This window comes from Alligator sinensis, unplaced genomic scaffold (genome assembly GCF_000455745.1).
Source record: "Alligator sinensis unplaced genomic scaffold, ASM45574v1 scaffold879_1, whole genome shotgun sequence".
In the NCBI taxonomy this organism is placed as follows: domain Eukaryota; kingdom Metazoa; phylum Chordata; order Crocodylia; family Alligatoridae; genus Alligator; species Alligator sinensis.
In genome coordinates, this window is record NW_005842250.1 from 1,307,518 (window position 1) to 1,323,772 (window position 16,255).

The 16,255-nt window shown below is 43.3% G+C and overlaps 1 protein-coding gene across 2 annotated transcripts in view; it reads left to right on the plus strand.

The window, feature by feature from the left end:
* The window catches only part of AIFM1 (apoptosis inducing factor mitochondria associated 1), a 47,671-nt gene that overhangs the window by 7,620 nt on the left and 23,796 nt on the right, over positions 1-16,255 (plus strand). For both annotated transcript variants that reach the window (XM_025208758.1, XM_025208760.1), the window contains exons 3-10: positions 553-646; positions 2,133-2,162; positions 4,155-4,270; positions 4,402-4,532; positions 6,400-6,490; positions 7,719-7,803; positions 9,687-9,763; positions 12,295-12,403. In XM_025208758.1, coding sequence (XP_025064543.1) covers positions 553-646; positions 2,133-2,162; positions 4,155-4,270; positions 4,402-4,532; positions 6,400-6,490; positions 7,719-7,803; positions 9,687-9,763; positions 12,295-12,403 — 733 coding nt within the window. The remainder of the gene's footprint in view (positions 1-552; positions 647-2,132; positions 2,163-4,154; positions 4,271-4,401; positions 4,533-6,399; positions 6,491-7,718; positions 7,804-9,686; positions 9,764-12,294; positions 12,404-16,255) is intronic.

Below are 16,255 nucleotides of genomic sequence, written 5' to 3' on the forward strand. Positions count from 1 at the left end.
CCCCCCCGGTTGTTTTGGAATTCTCAGCTATTTTTTCTTTTATTCTTTTGACCCGTGCTGCAGCATTACATACGTTCCATCTAGTTGCTTCTCACCCCTCCTTCAGAATAATTTGCTTGCAGTCCCAACCATTTATCTTGTCATGGCATACTGTGTAAAGAGCCTAGAAGTTGTTTGTGTTATCCATGGTGCCCTTGTGGCAACAAGACCATCTTCAAACAGCTATCCAGCCCAATTCACAGCTGCAGAAAAGCTAATCATAGAAAGCAGTCACATAACTGAGATGCTTCACTGCATGAATAGAGTGGTGGAGGGGTCAGATCTGAGAATATATCCCTTCTGTAGCTTTATCTCCATGCATGTATGCACATCCTCTTTTAACAGCAGACTACATTTTTGTTTCATTTGAAGGAAAATAGGGTCTTTTTTTTCTTCTTTTTGAGTGAGCAGCATGTCAGGAGTTGAAGAAGAATACTGTATTGATGCTGTGACATATCGCTTCTCGGCCTCTTGAAGGCTCAGATCAAGTGTGGCATCTCTGTCTCTCTCCAGGTGTACACGACACTGAAAGAAAGCAAGGAGCGGTACAATGACCGCATTGCAAAAATAGCTATGCACTCTGAACAAGAAGAAAAGCTCCGTTCTGGTGGGTAGCAAACTACTGTACCTCTCAACTGCACTCACGTTTTAAGACTCTATTCAGAGGAAGGGTTTTCTTTAAACTGTCTACTTGAGACACCTAAAAAAACTAGACTGGCCAAAACACTCAAAATCATAAATTAATAATAGACCTATTGATGCAAGCCGTTTGATGCATTGAACCTTGTTCATTCAAGAATGCAAGGTGGTACTAGCTGTCTAAATGTCTGTTTGTAAAAGAGTAAGAGGAAGGAGCAAGAAAGTTGCATAATTCATCTTCACGGGTGTTTGTTTGATAGATCTGTTGAAAAAAAATCATAGAATCCTAGGAAGTTAGGGTTGGAAGGGACCTCAAGAGGTCATCTAGTCCAACCCCTTGCTCAAAGCAGGACCAGCCCCAACTAGATCATCCCAGCCAAGACTTTGTCTAGCCAGGTTTTGAAAACCCCCAAGGATGGAGTTTCCACCACCTCTCTGGGTAACCTTTTCCAGTGTTTTACTACCCTCCTAGTGAGAAAATTCTTCCTGATATCTAACCTTAAATTCCCTTGCTGCAACTTGAGACCATTGCTTTTTGTTCTGTCATCTGCCACCACTGAGAATAGCCTAGCTCCATCCTCCTTCAAACCCCCCTTCAGGTAGTTGAAGACTGCTATTAAGTCTCCTCTTCTCTAGACTAAATAAGCCCAGTTCCCCCAGTCTTTCCTCATAAGTCATGTCTCCCAGCCCCGTCACCATTTTTGTCACCCTTTGCTGGACTCTTCATTAAATCCATTAATCATAATTCAGAGTTCTCGGATTTGTAGACTTTCGTTCCATCACCTGCAGGGTCAAGTGTGGGTTTTTTTCAGCAGCGCCTTTTGGTGTAAGAGCCACTTTTAACTCGCTTGCATTTCCTCATTTAACTTTTATGCTGGGAAGTGAGTCTCAAACTGCTGCTGAAATTGCAGCTTAGATTCTAGACAAGAGGGTACCCCTGCATCATCATTAGAGTATCACTTTTCAGAATGTGGTCCATGGATTTCTACTGGGCCCAAGCTTTTGGAGATTTGCTCAGTGGGACTTTGAGTTCTGGGCAGGGATAGTAGGTTCATAACAGGAACACTCTTATAAAGCTACCAGAAGGAAAATATTAAAACACCGATTCTAGAGGAGAATTGATTTTTTTTTTTTATGATAAGTGACAATTGTCGAATCTAATCACATTTCCTGTGTAATGCACAAAAGGATTTCACCCAGTTACCTTACTATTGAGACCAGTAACATACTTGCTAAGAAAGCATACCTAATCCCAGAGCGCGGGGAGTGGGGTGGAAAGCTATAAGTTAAATGTTGAAGCAGCAGCCTAATTAATCATCAGAGTCTCTGTCCCCTTCATTGAAGGCAGACTGCTGATTCTAACATTGTCAGAGGTCAACACTGAACTAGGTTCCTAAATGCAGTCTTGTTATATTGCGCCTTGCTCAAGTAAAATAGTATGTTCTCTCTTTCAGAAGGGGGTGCTGCCTCCCAGAGTCCAGCAGGTGAGTGAGACCCCATGAGTGAGCAGAAGTGTTTGCCCTGGTAATTTTAATTTACTATAGTGTGTGTGTGTGTGTGTGTGTGTGTGTGTGTGTGTGTGTGTGTGTGTGTGTGTGAAGAATGGTGTGGTGACTTTTAAGCTGGTCACCTAGGACTACGAGGAAAAGATTTTTCCCTGTTGAATCTTTTATTTTATATTCCTTGTATGCTGTTCACTAAATGGCTGGATTAAGTTTTAATTCCGGCCTTAATTGTGACTTTGGTGATAGTATTAAGATATAGATAGGGATTTAACTGAAAGAGATGCTTGCAATTTTGTGTTTTCCAAAAATTTCTGCTGTCTCCGTTTGTAGTAGTAGAAGTTTACCAGGGCCATTTGGTGATCAGGAAAACTCTTCTTTCTCATGTTTGAGAAATCTGTTAGCTGTGTGACTTATACAGATATTGCAGTACTTCACCTGCTCATCGTTTAACATCTACTTTTGTCTGTGGAACTAAAAGACTGGGTATTGAAACTAGTGCTTTCTTTGGTGGGAATAAATTACCATCATGTATTATGCGCAGATTCTCAGACCTGCATGTAGCTTTCATAGTTGCCTGTTGAATGCCAGAAATAAATTTTGTGGATGGTTGCATGTGTTGCAGGTATTGCACCCAGCTGTATGAATTATTTAAACACATTCTTCCTTTTAAACATGGGGGGGGGTGCCAGTTGAGCACAAATATGAATGAACACAAGGTTGGCAATGGAATCTTACTTACTGGGCTCTTTTTGTCAGGAGTTCTGTGCTGCCTTAGTTTCATAGTTTCTAGGGTTGGAAGGGACCTGAACTGATCATCAAGTTCAACCCCTTGCCCTGGGCAGGAACGAGTGCTGGGATCATAATCCCCCAAGCCATATATCTATCCAACCTCCTCTTGAAGACCCCCAAGGTAGGGGAGAGCACCACCTCCCTTGGGAGCCCATTCCAGAGCCTGGCAGCCCTAACTGTAAAGTAATGCCTCCTGATATCAAGCCTGCACCTGCTCTCAATCAGTTTGTGGCCATTATTCCTTGTTATCCCAGGTGGTGCCTGGGGGAACAGAGCCTCACCTATTTTCCGCTGGTCCCCCCCGGTGAGTTTATAGATGACCACCAGATCCCCTCTGTCTTCTCTTGTGGAGGCTGAATAGATTCAGGCCCGTTAGTCTATCTTTGTAGAGCCTGGCCTGCTGCCCCCTGACAATTCGAGTGGTCCTCCTCTGGACCCTCTCAGTGCTAGCCACATCCCTTTTGAAGTGTGGCGCCCAGAACTGGACGCAGTACTCCAACTGTGGCCTAACCAGTGCCGCATAGAAGGGAAGGATCACCTCGAGTTGACTCTGTAGCCTACCTAGAGTGGAAACGGTAACAATCTTGATTTGGTCATTAACTCAGCAGCTGAGACCTGATCCATGTAGAGAGAGCTAGGTCTGGAGAAGTGAAACTTAATTTTCCTGTAGTTACTTCTCTGATGCCCTGTGCATCCACACCCATTGTTGTTGTAGGTTCCCCATAGTTATGGGAAAGATTAGTCTTCTAGTGAATAAAAAGGCAGTGGTTTTCAGCTGTTTTAGACTCAAGGCACCCCTCCATAACTTTTGTGAATGGAACTGCCCCCATTTAAAAAACTAATTTCTTTATTATAGTGCTTACCTCCGGGGGCAGGGGGGGACACACCGCTAGGCAGGGACGAGCCTGAGCCTGTGCCTATATGCTTATATCCATGTACTTGGCAGTTAACCTTCAAAGGTCTCTGGGCACCCCAAGCTTGCCTCAGCACCCTGGTTGAGTATTGCAGACCCTAAGGGAAGGTAGCCTGCCAGAGGGAGTCATCTGCGTCTGAAAGGCAGAAGTAACTCATGATTGCTTCAAGTGTACATTGGTTCTCTCTGCTGTTCAGGGGCAGGCAGTGTTGTTTCTGGGGAACTTGTGTTGGATATTCACAATAGGTTATCTGTTCTATTGCTTGCAGCTCCAGAAAGTACTCATCCTGAGGTTCCATCTCATACTCCTTTTTTGCTAATTGGTGGAGGCACTGCTGCTTTTGCTGCTGCTCGATCCATTCGGGCTCGTGATCCTGGGGCAAGGGTAAGGGATGTGCATGTCTGCAAAAACAGTACACGTCTGAGACAGACATGCTTCAAAGTCAGCATGCTTTTATTCTGATGCTGGGCACACATTCATGCACTTGAGTTTGTTAATGGTTTCCCATCCTAAAGGTGCTGATTGTGTCTGAAGATCCTGAGCTACCCTATATGCGTCCCCCTCTTTCCAAAGAATTATGGTTTTCAGAAGATCCAAATGTCACAGAAACTCTTCAATTCAAGCAGTGGAATGGCAAAGAGAGAAGGTATGCATTATCTGTGTGCAAATAGGAATCGAGTTAATTACTTAACATCACCCATGATGATCAAGCAGCTTTCTTGGGAATCACTGACAACATGCCTAGGTGTCTGTGGACTACTGCACTTATTGGGTATACAGCACAGCAGATTAGGCCGTTGCCTTCATCATGGAAGGACAACCCATGGAAATTACGTACGTCCACTGGCATTGAAATTAGACTGCTTAAATGGAGGTGGACTGTTGCATTCTGGGAAATAGCTTTGCAGTGAAGGTAACAGCTGTAGAAGGCACTCTTACACTGTGTGAGCAGCTAGATGCCTGCCCTGAAATACTGGCTTGAAAAACTGAGAGATTGCAAAGCTGGTGATTTAGTATAGTGAAGTAGCCTCTTGCATGAGGCTACTTGCACACTGTCTTACTGCGTCTTTAGTGAAAATATACAACCATTAGTCCAAATCCCATGTAATCTCCAGAAAAGAGCTTGTGATACAGATCATGATGTAAACCCATGATTCATAGCTGAACAGCCAGATGGGTCGCTAATTGGTTGGAGGGCCACACCCAGAGGGTGATGGTGGACACGTCATTTTCGGCCTAAAGGGATGTGGGCAGTGGGGTTTCCCAGGGCTCGGTCCTTGGGCCCGCACTGTTCAACCTCTTCATCAGTGACTTGGACAAGGGGGTGAAAAGCACCCTGTTCAAATTTGCAGTTGACACTAAGATGTGGGGAGAGGTGGGCACACTAGAGGAGAGGGACAGGCTGCAATTAGATCTGGACAGGTTACAGGGGTGAGCGGGTGAGAACAGGATGGGTTTCAACACTGACAAGTGCGAGGTACTGCACCTGGGGAGGAAGAACCAGCAGCATACCTACAGGCTGGGGAACTCCCTTCTTGTCAGCACAGAGGCAGAAAAGGATCTTGGAGTCATTATTGATTCCAAGATGAACGCAGGCTGCCAATGTGAGGACACGGTCAGGAAGGCTAACCGCACCTTGTCATGCATCCACAGATGCATCATGAGCAGTTCCAAGGAAGTGATCCTTTCCCTCTATATGACATTGATTAGGCCGCATTTGGAGTACTGCGTCCAGTTCTGAGCGCCGCACTTCAGGCGGGATGTGGACAACATGGAGAGGGTCCAGAGGAGAGCCACTCGCGTGATCAGGGGGCAACAAGGCAGGCCCTATGAGGGGAGGCTACGGGACCTGAACCTGTTCAGCCTCCACAAGAGAAGGTTGAGAGGGGATCTGGTGGCTGTCTATAAACTGGCCAAGGGGGACCAGCAGGCAGTGGGAGAGTCCCTGTTCCCCTGAGTAACAAGGAATAACAGCCATAAGTTGACAGAGAGTATATCAGGCTAGATATCAGGAGGCACTACTTCACAGTCAGGGCGGCTAGGATCTGGAACCAACTTCTAAGGGAAGTGGTGCTCACTTCTACCCTGGGGGGTCTTCAAAAGGAGGCTAGATAGACACCTAGCTGGGGTCATTTGATCCCAGCACTCGTTCCTGTCCATGGCAGGGGGGCGGACTTGATGAGCTGCTCCGGGCCCCTCCGACCCTACCAACTATGAAACCATAGGGAATTTTGACTTAACCTATATGGTGCCTGCTACCGCAACACATTGCTTTAGTAGAAATCTTGGTTTGAACAGGATATGGACACAAGATTGGTAAGAAAAAAAAAAAAACACAAGACTTTCCTGGAATTGCAATGAAAATGTTATCAGCTTGTCAGAGGCTGTCTTTTTTTCTTTTGTAAACTACTGTTATGAATTTTAGTGGCTGGGTGCCATCCAAGTCATTCAGTAATTGATAATGCTTGGAAAATGGAAATACTTTATACAGTGAAGCATTTCTTTCTTTACAGTATATATTTCCAGCCTCCTTCTTTCTACGTCCCTGCTCGTGATTTGCCTTATATAGAGAATGGTGGAGTAGCCATCCTCACTGGCAAGAAGGTTGGTATACAGTATTATTATTAAAGCATCATAAACGTTTGCAGTTTTTTACACAGTAAAATCAGCAGAGCCTACAGCCTGAGACCAGATTAGGTAAAAGCAGTAACTGTGTTAGGATGGTTGGAAGAGAAAGCAGAAGGAATTGGAGAAGAGAGTTTGATAGAGCCTTTCATGGTCAAAAAAGGAGAAGCTGTCTGAAACCATAGGGACAATGTGAATGAAGGTTAAAAGTGGGGAAAGAAGTCCAAAGGAGTAGGTAAGAAATACAGGAACATAGGGAGGAGTGAAAACGGAGTTGTGGGTATGGGGCAAGACTATGGAGGGGCTAGAGATGGAGGAGGAATGTGAATGGTATGGCAAGATGGAAGCTGAGAAGTATATTCAGGGAGGGAATTCAATATATATGCAGCAGTTTATTCAACGCATAGGATTGTGATTTTTAGCAAGCACATAGCTGGCAGCAGGGAAGTATAGAAGAGTTTGCAGCAAGGCTTGTGATATGCTTCTCTTGCAAGTTTTAGGGGCATTGTTCTACACTTTGCTTTCAAGTTTCCCTGTTCATCTGAGATGCACCGGCTTGCTTACTTGCCTGGTTGGTTTATCCAAGTGCATCAATTCAAGGTGAAATTAGACCTCACCAGAAATTTAATAGGTTTTCTTAATGTGCTTGAAATAACAGTTGTAATTTTTTGACAAAATGTGGAAGTAAATGGAGGGAAATTGCTCTTCCTGAAGTTCTTTATTAAGGCTGCCACCTATGGCTTTCCCTGATCAAGTGGTGGGAATATTTTTCTTTGTCCAGGCTTGACATGGGAGTACTGCTGTCCTAGCTTCCCCCTGTTGTTTTCCTTTTACACATCTTGCAGCTCCTGTAAATAACGAGCCTGGCTCCTTCCTAGGATATAGGACATTTTCCCTCCTACCCCATGGGGCTGAACCTGGCCTGCAGTTTCCCTGCTGTAGATTTAAAACAGGTTCCTGACCTGCATTCTCTGAGGTTTAAAGACTGGAAAGGATCAATTTGGTTCTACACCAGCTACCAAGTTAAGGCCTTTTGTTAATTCTGAGCCCCTTCTTTTTCTTCCAAAGAGGAGATTCTACAGCAAGACTTAGTCCTTCTTGAAGGTATCCTTTAAGATGGCTTCTCTACTTGGAAAGTCTATGCTAACTAATGAGGCTGCCTAAATAATAAGCAAAATTCAGTGTTCATGTTCATTGCGTCTTGCAGGTGGTTCACATGGATGTCAGAGGCAACACAGTGAAACTTGATGATGGCACCCAGATATCCTATGATAAATGTTTAATTGCCACAGGTATGTTTTCCTAGTGTCTCTCTCTGTGCTGCATTGATTCTTGAGCTCCAGCACTGCATCACACCTGACAAGTAGGTTCTTCATTCTCTGGAAGAGCAACACCAGAGCTCTTCTGCTGAAGGGGACTTGACTGCAGCCTTGAGAAGGATGTTTTCATAGGCAAAAGGGTGCTGGATGGGAGTTCTGTCTGGGTCTGTTACATGAAAATCTCTGGGATGTTGTTCATCCCTGGCTCTGCCATGGAGTAGCAGAGATGGGAGACATGCTTAGCAAACTAAGTAGAAAAATCCCTAGGGAGATGAACTGGCAAAATGTTCTCATTTTAAGTCTAAATTGAACCCTGTCAGCCTGGCTGTAGCTCTCCAGGTCCTGCCTGTTTTAGGGGCAAGAAAAGCAATTGAGCTCCTCTCTGGGTCAGAGTGCTGCTGTATGTTGTGGTTCTTAGTCTGCTACCACATTTGTAGCTGGATTGGCTGATTTCCATTTTTAACTCTGTTCAGTAGTTCAAGGTGTAATGCTAAACCATGATGCCTGCAGTCCATAGCTGGACACCAACTGCTGTCACTGAGATGTTTGCACAAAGAACATGGATAATTTTGGTATTTTTAGGTATTTTTAACTTGTTTGTTGTTTATTGAATATCTTGTTACCTTATTTGTTACCCTTGAAGGGAAATTAGCTGTATTTCTTTCTTCTTTCATTCTCTTCCCTGTTTTTTTCCTCTCCCATCAGTTTCCTTTGTGAAACAACTACTGACTTCAACTTCCATTCACATTTTAACTGGTAGTGTGACTGGCAGTGGAAATTGGTGCTGAGATGGACAGTTAGCAGCCCAAAAAGATTAATGTCAGAGGAGTTTGCCTGCCAGTCACTGCTTCTTGCTCTGAAGACTTGGACAGGCATCCCTCTATCAGTTACGCTTGGGTTACATTAGAAAAGTTTCTTCACAGACACGAGTGACAGACATTCGGGATCTCTTAAAGCAGAGGTGACCAGTCTACTTACATGGGTGCCACAAGTGGCACAGACAGACCGTCTGTGTGGGGCATGTGGCAGATTGGGGAAGGGGCAGGAAGTACAGCAGCAGTTCAGGCAAGGGAAGGGGATCAAAGTAGCACATGTAGAGGGTGTAGGGCTAACTTGTGGCAAAAATATTGGCCACCACTGTCTTAAAGTTTAGGATTTTTACATTGTGAACATCCTGCAGGTTTCTCAAAGACACAAACCTTATTGGATTTGTCCTCTGAGCCAGACGTTTGACACTGCAGTTATGTTCTTATTTGTTCTATAGTATGTCTGCAATTGTCCTTTCCCCATTTGACAATATTGATTTGATCTGAGCAGACTCTAGATCAGGGATGGGGAACCTCTGGGCCTGTCACTGCTACAAGGAGCCGGGGCAGAGCCAGGATCCCCTGCGTGCACGCCCCGTCCTGGAGCGTGCAGGCTACAGATTGCGGCTCTGCCCTAGCTCCGGAGTAAGCTGTCCCTGCTGCAAGATCCCAGCAGCTCCAGAGCAGCCCCCTGCACTGTTCTGCCCCACATGCTGCCTACGTGGCTGAGGCTGGGGTCTCCATGGAGACCGGCACAAGCCATGTGGGCAGTGGCGGCTGGGAAATGGAGTCCCCAGCCAACCGCATCTGGCCCACAGGCCAGACATTCCCCATCCCTATCCTAGATACTTATAACTGACTGTATCTGAGTAGCTGTTCACCTTCCCACTTGAGGTACCTGCTGGTGATGTGCAACTCTGGAGTAGAAGAGGTGGAGTTCTGTAGTGGAGAGAGCCCAGGTCTGAATTCTGAACAGGTGCTGAGTTGGCCAAAGAACTAGTACTCTGGCTTATGGGTTATGTTACCAGCCTCTGACTTTTCTGTTCTCAGGTGGTTCCCCAAGGAATCTTCTTGCAATCGAGAGGGCAGGAAAAGATGTGCAGAAAAGGGTGACGCTATTCCGGAAGGTAATCTAAAGGGTCATTTTCCCTTATGTGTTCTCATAGAAGTTTGTCACCTTGGTGTTTGTTACCTTGAGTGTGCCATTTCAGTGTCTAAGATTTCTAACAGCTCTTGTCTGGCAGGAACTGGCCTCCTCCAATAACACAGCAGTTACTCATGCCAGCCTTGCTTTCCCCCTTGCTTTCCTTGGGCAAGCCAACAACCTAAGGCATTAGAAGAGACATTTGAGGCATTTGAACCCGAAAGCTTGCTTAATAACTGTTCTCCAACCATTTGGGTTGGTCTAATAAAAGATATCAAATTCACCCAAGGAACCTTGTCTGCCTATGTCCTTAGACCAACACGGCTACAACCCAAACCCCTAAGGCATTAGAAAGCATTGCAGGATCTTTCTGTAAGCAAAAGCCGCCTCAGGATGTGGGGTTTTAATAGGAAGTAAGTACACCTTCCCCGTTTTTTTTTTTAAGGGATTCCTGCATATCCCAAGCACTTTGCAAGTGCTAAGAAAGTAAGCTTTACAGCATGTTTTGAAGTGGGTGATGAATTGCATTGGTTTCAGTTTACAGACCATAAGATGGGCTGTATTGATGCTGCAAACTGCAGTGCAGCATAGAGTACACAAATGAGCTCAGCCCTGGAAACAGTCTGGTTATGGCAGCCCAGAGCTCCTGTAGGATAATTTTTCCTGCTTCTCAAGTATTTGTCATTTCTGTTGTAGATAACTTACACTGAGGAACCTAGGAAGTTTTTGTTTCTGTGTGTTTGATTTTTAGGATAAACTACTTGTTGTCAATAGCTGCAGACTCTCAGAAATTTCTTTCAATAGTAACTAAATATGAAGTGCAGAGATAATGGAGAGTTAAAGCAGGGGGATGAAGGCATGATTGACTGCTTGCGGAGTCCATTTCTCCTCCCAAGTTTAGTTCTTTCCCAACCATTAGCAGCAGTTTACAAGAATCGTTAATGCTTCAGTTTTACAGAGCAGACATTGACTGTAGTTTGATACCCCATAAAAACTAGAACTGTTGTGATGCAATTCTCTAAACTGACAGACACCCCTATTCCCCATACAGTGAATACTGTCCCACCCCAGCTTGTTGGACGTGGCAGAGAAGGAAAAGGTCGAGAGAAAGGCAGTGGAGATGATCACAGCCATGGAGAGACTTCTGCAAGCAGAGTTAGATTTGGACTGTCTAGTATATAGAAGGCATTAAGAAAAACGATATGATAGACACATGAACTAAAACCTCCAGGTGTAATAAAAGGGTGGGTAAAAGTGCCTGATTTTTTGCCTACAATATAACTTAACCATGTGGTGGCACTGTTAGTGAAAAATGGGAACAAAATACCTTTAATGTAGACATACTCTAACTAACTGGGATAAAAAAGAACTTCCCTTTCCAACAGCTGGTACTGGTCAGTATTCAAGACAAGATGTTAGACAGTTGGCCTGATCCTATGTGGCAACATTGTACCTATCCTCCAAAACTGGAACATTATTTGTGTTCTAGTTTGGTGGAAAATTAACAATATACAACTAATAACCATGTTTTCATGGCCACTCCTTTCCTTGTTCTTTTTGCTGGGTTGGCTGTGAGTGAAAGGGTGAACATGATGGTCTCCCATTCTTCCTTGTTTAGGTGCTTTGCATTTTCTTTTCCTCCAGAGTTTATATTGATTTTTTGAAAAACTAGTTTTAGATAAATGTAGGAAGTTGGGCTTCTGTTCTAGTTCAGTAACTGATCTAGTGGTAAGAAACAGTGTTGTGTCCTGGTCTCCTGCTTTGTAGCATTCAGTGTTTGACTCCTCCTGGAGGCCTGACAGAGATTATACGCTCATTTGTGGGAAGGAGAGATGGATGACCTAAATCTTGATCGCATGAGGGAAGGGATCAGCAGCCTACTGCCTGTGGGCTGGATTCACCTTACCAAGCAATTTCATCCAACCTCCAGAACTGAGACATTGGAGACAGTTCATAGCCAGGGCATTCAGTAGCAGGTTGCAAGCGAGTCACTGACAATTTGACAACAGGGAGAATTGGAGGCCCCAGCAGTATGGTGGTGAATGAGTCACAAGTGATGGACCCCCACTGGACCAAGCCGCATTATTTCAACCTGCCACTCCTAAAAGGTTGCTGATACCTTCATTAGAGTTGTGTGCAAGGCTGTTTGGAGTATCATTAGACGAGTTTCCTAACTTCTTGCCTAACAGGAATTTTGATGAGAGGATGGTTGGGAAAGATGCAAGAATCTAGTCATGCCCTGGATCACCAGTGCAAGGGTGGAAAGCTAGACTGCAGATGAAGTTGGTAACTTAGTGCTGAAAGTAAACAAAGGGAAATTCAAACAGTAGATTCCTGTTAATCCAATGACTGTTTCATATAAAGGAAGAGAGGGACTAACTTTCCCTTTTAAATGTGTGTGTGGTGAGGGGAGTTGTTTTCAAATCACTGTAGAGAGAACAACTGGAGAATAATGCTTTCTACTATTGTTGCTGACCATACAGGTATCTGAAATGGAAATGAATCTCTTTACAGATTGAGGACTTCAGAGCTCTAGAAAAGATTTCAAGGGAAGTCAAGTCCATCACCATTATTGGTGGTGGCTTTCTGGGAAGTGAGCTGGCCTGTGCTTTGGGAAGAAGGGGTGAGTACACCACACCAGCCCACTGGCTGACATGACTAGGCAAATGTGAATATATTAAGAAGACATTGAGAGTCCAAAGCTTAAAGAAGCTGAGACTATGTATTCTGTACCCCATCCCTTCTCCCAAGCTTCTCTTCCCTCGGTGAAGCCAAGAGAGGGTCAGGAGTCCCTGCAGACCTGTAGCATTTGTTAGTGGAATGTGTTTTTTCCTGCAGCGTTTCAGTGTATCAGCTGAGCTCTTTCTTGGCTGGGTGCATAGAGCTTTGGAGCTCTCCATTGCCACACATGGGAGGCTCCCAAACTTTTTCTTATTGCACACCCCCTTCCAGATTTACCTGCTGCCTGTGTCCCCCTACCAGCATACATTAGTCTGCCATTACATTCTGTACCCCTACCAGCATACATTAGTCTGCCATTACACAATTTCTCCTGCGTTACCCCCCCAAGAGATGTTTTGCATACCCCCAAGGGTATGCGTACTGTTACACAAATTGCCAATTGCTCAAATCACGACCGAGACTTTATAAAGGGGAATAAGGCAAGGTGCCACGTTTATTGATTACATGTGTTTAGACATAGAGGTTCTGGCACACCACTCATACAAACACACACAAATCATCATACATATCATTACACACAGGCATACAAATACACAAAACCACCATTTCATCCACACACACACCAGATATAATTACCAGCAATAGTTGCTCAATATCAGCCCAGGGTGGCCTACCTGGGCTTATTGAGTAGATGATGATGATTTGAAGATAGCAGATTTGAAGATAACAGCTGGAGCAGGGTGAACAGATGCATCTGTGCTGTGATGAAACAGCAGTAGAGAAAGAGACGCACCCAACTTGGCATTTTCAAAGTGTTCTTTTATAGGGATTGACATCCTTTGTTTCAGTGCTTTGGGGGTTTTCATACCCAGCTTCTGTTTTTGCAGTTGTTCTTCTTTTGTCTTCAGCTTACCTTAGCCTTGGAGTGTTCTTGTTGCCTGTCTGGTAGAATTTCTTCTTCTTCTATCTCCTTTGTGCCCTTGAGCTTGAAAGGGATTCTTCAGCCATTTGGGCTTGTAACTTACATTTGGCGATTTGTTGCTTACATAAACAGTTAAATCTTCTTCTCCCGTCTCTATGTCATTCTCTCACCATTCACCCTTTTACACGCACTCATACATAAAGGCTATGCAGAGTTCATTCACTTATGTCAAGCAGAAGGATACAAAATGGAGTTTTCAAGTTGCTTACAGAACAAGACTAACATGGTTATATTTTACTATTATTGCACTCTATTTTACTATTATTACACTCTGTGTTACAATTTTCTAATTGTGTTTTATATACCACTGTACCAAGATGGTTAATGATACACACTAGTCCAATTTACTTGGAATCCAAAGTATGTTTCTTTATTATCCCAATTATAAATACATAACCGATCCACGCTTATTTCTAACTTTATGGGCCATCCATTTTGTATTTTGCTTTAATCAATAAAGAGTTTCTTTACTTCTTTATGCAAATACTGATGTGGTTTATTAACTTTTTCTATAAAATGATGGGTTAATACAGTTTTTACCCACATTCTGTTATGTCGATGTTATAAACAGTATCTAAATACAAATGAGATTTCCTTTATAGCCTTAAAAAACATTTTATCAGGTTATTTACTAAACACACACACATTACTTTTTTTACTAAATGCCATTTTGCTAAACAAGTAAACTTTACAACTTAAAACTTTTATATTAATTGCTGTTTTTTTGTTTCAAAGATTAGAACAACTTTCCAGTCCAACTGGGCGGAAGTGTTCTGGTTAGGATCCACAGACAGATTTAATTTTTAGGGAGAATATTACTAATAATGTTTATGATTTTTATATACATTTAAACTTTTGCCAATTTAAAATAAACTAATCTATTAAATAAACAAAAACAATGCAACAGGACAAACAACACAACAGACAGACAAAACAATTTTGCTGTGTTGGTAAAACCATGGCTTAGGTGAAGAAAATGCTGTTGATGGCCTCGTAGTTCTTTAGTCACCTTTGCTACTAGACTATAACCTCTGCAAAATAGAGAAAGGAAAGAAAAAAACAAACACACACCAACCTGCCAAGGAAAACTCCTTGCAGTAAAATATTATTCATATATACACACTTACAGTGCTGATGTGTACCAAGTTTTTATAAACACCTTTTTTTTTTTTTGGCCTTAAGTTGTTAACACTTTCCTTTCTAAAAGATTTACACTATTTTTGAAGAGTATGGAGAGGTTAAAAAAATTTCTCACCCTCTACCAATGAGATTGCAGATATTTATTTCTAGCAGTTTTTCTCCCTTGCAATACACACACAGAACAAACATACAACACTCCTCTTTCTTATTGGACCAGTGATAGAAGTTGTTGTACTTAACCCAAACAGACCACAGCATTACCTCAGGCACTCTGAGATCAAGACCTAACTTTTTTTTTTTTAAAGCAACTGTATCTTTTTTCCTGCTTTAAAGCAGTTATTTTTATAATTACATTCTTACTCTTTCCTTCTACCTGCTCTAGCATTTAAACTCTGTTAATCTCTTTTTTTTTTTTTCCTTCCTTTCTATTTTAAACACTTTACATCTTTCTCTCTCTAACAGGTGCCTCCCAGCCCGTTTTTCTACTTTCCTCTATTCTTTTTCTTTGGCCTTTACTAAAGGTTTTTCTGTCCGGGTATGCTCCCCCTAGCCTTTTCCCAATTAAGGGTAACCCACAAGGTGGTGGAAGCTAGGGTTTTAAGGCACCCTATATTCGCCCCTGCCCATTCCCCAGGGTGATTTATTATGCGGCATTTTGCAGAGACTACCCTGCTATAGGTAGGTCCACCACACTAACCACACCCAGGAGGGTGGCAGTTTTAGGTCATACCTGGGACCAAACTTTCTACTCTCCTGATGTGGTCTTTTTTAATTCTTATGGGCACACTTTCTCACTTTTGGGCTTCCTGGCTCCTCCTTGGGCCAGCTGAGATTGCAGGCTCCCAGCTCTGGCAGCTCTAACAGTGATCTTTTCTCTGTGCCCGTTCTCTGGACTGCCAGATCACTTGGTCTTTTAGGGCCCTGCAGACCCCTCTCAGATTTCTCTCTTAGCTCCCCTCAGAGCCTCTGAGCTCATCCAGTTCTATTTTCTCCTGAGTCACTGACTCTGCCTCACATATATTTTTAGACTGAATCCCTGGCTTTCCATGCTTTCACAAACTTTGGCTGGGCTCTGCTCTTTAGCATTCCCACTCTTAATTTTTTTCTGTGCTCTGTGAGTCTGTTCTTAAACACTTAGAGATCTCTCACTTTTCAGCAGGTCTCTGGATCTAGCAGTTCTTTTTCATGTCTGGCAATACTTTCTTCAGCAGATTTTTCTTTCTAGTAACTCTCTAGAATCCCAACACTTCCTTTTTTTTATATTTTACCTAACTTTTAGTTTTCTTTTCATTAACAGATCTTAACCATAACCCTTTCTAGGCTACAGGCTTCACAATTCATTTTCATCAGTGGCCCCTTCTTGCCTTGCTCTCTGTAAGCCAATCCATCCAGCAAATCTTGATTTCTCTCTCTCTCTCTCTCTCTCTCTCTCTCTCTCTCTCTTACAGCTGCACACTCTGTGCTGGTCTTGCCTTTTACAAACCAAAAACAATCTGTCTCTTCCTCACAGGCGCACAGTTCAGTAAGCTCCATTCTAGCTCCCTTTAAAAGACCACGGGCGACGAATTGAACACTACACACAATTCCTTCAGAAAAACTTTTCCTGCCTTAAGAAGGAACCTTCAAACTATGCCTCTGCGGAGGAAAAAGAAAACATGCCTCTGATAAGCT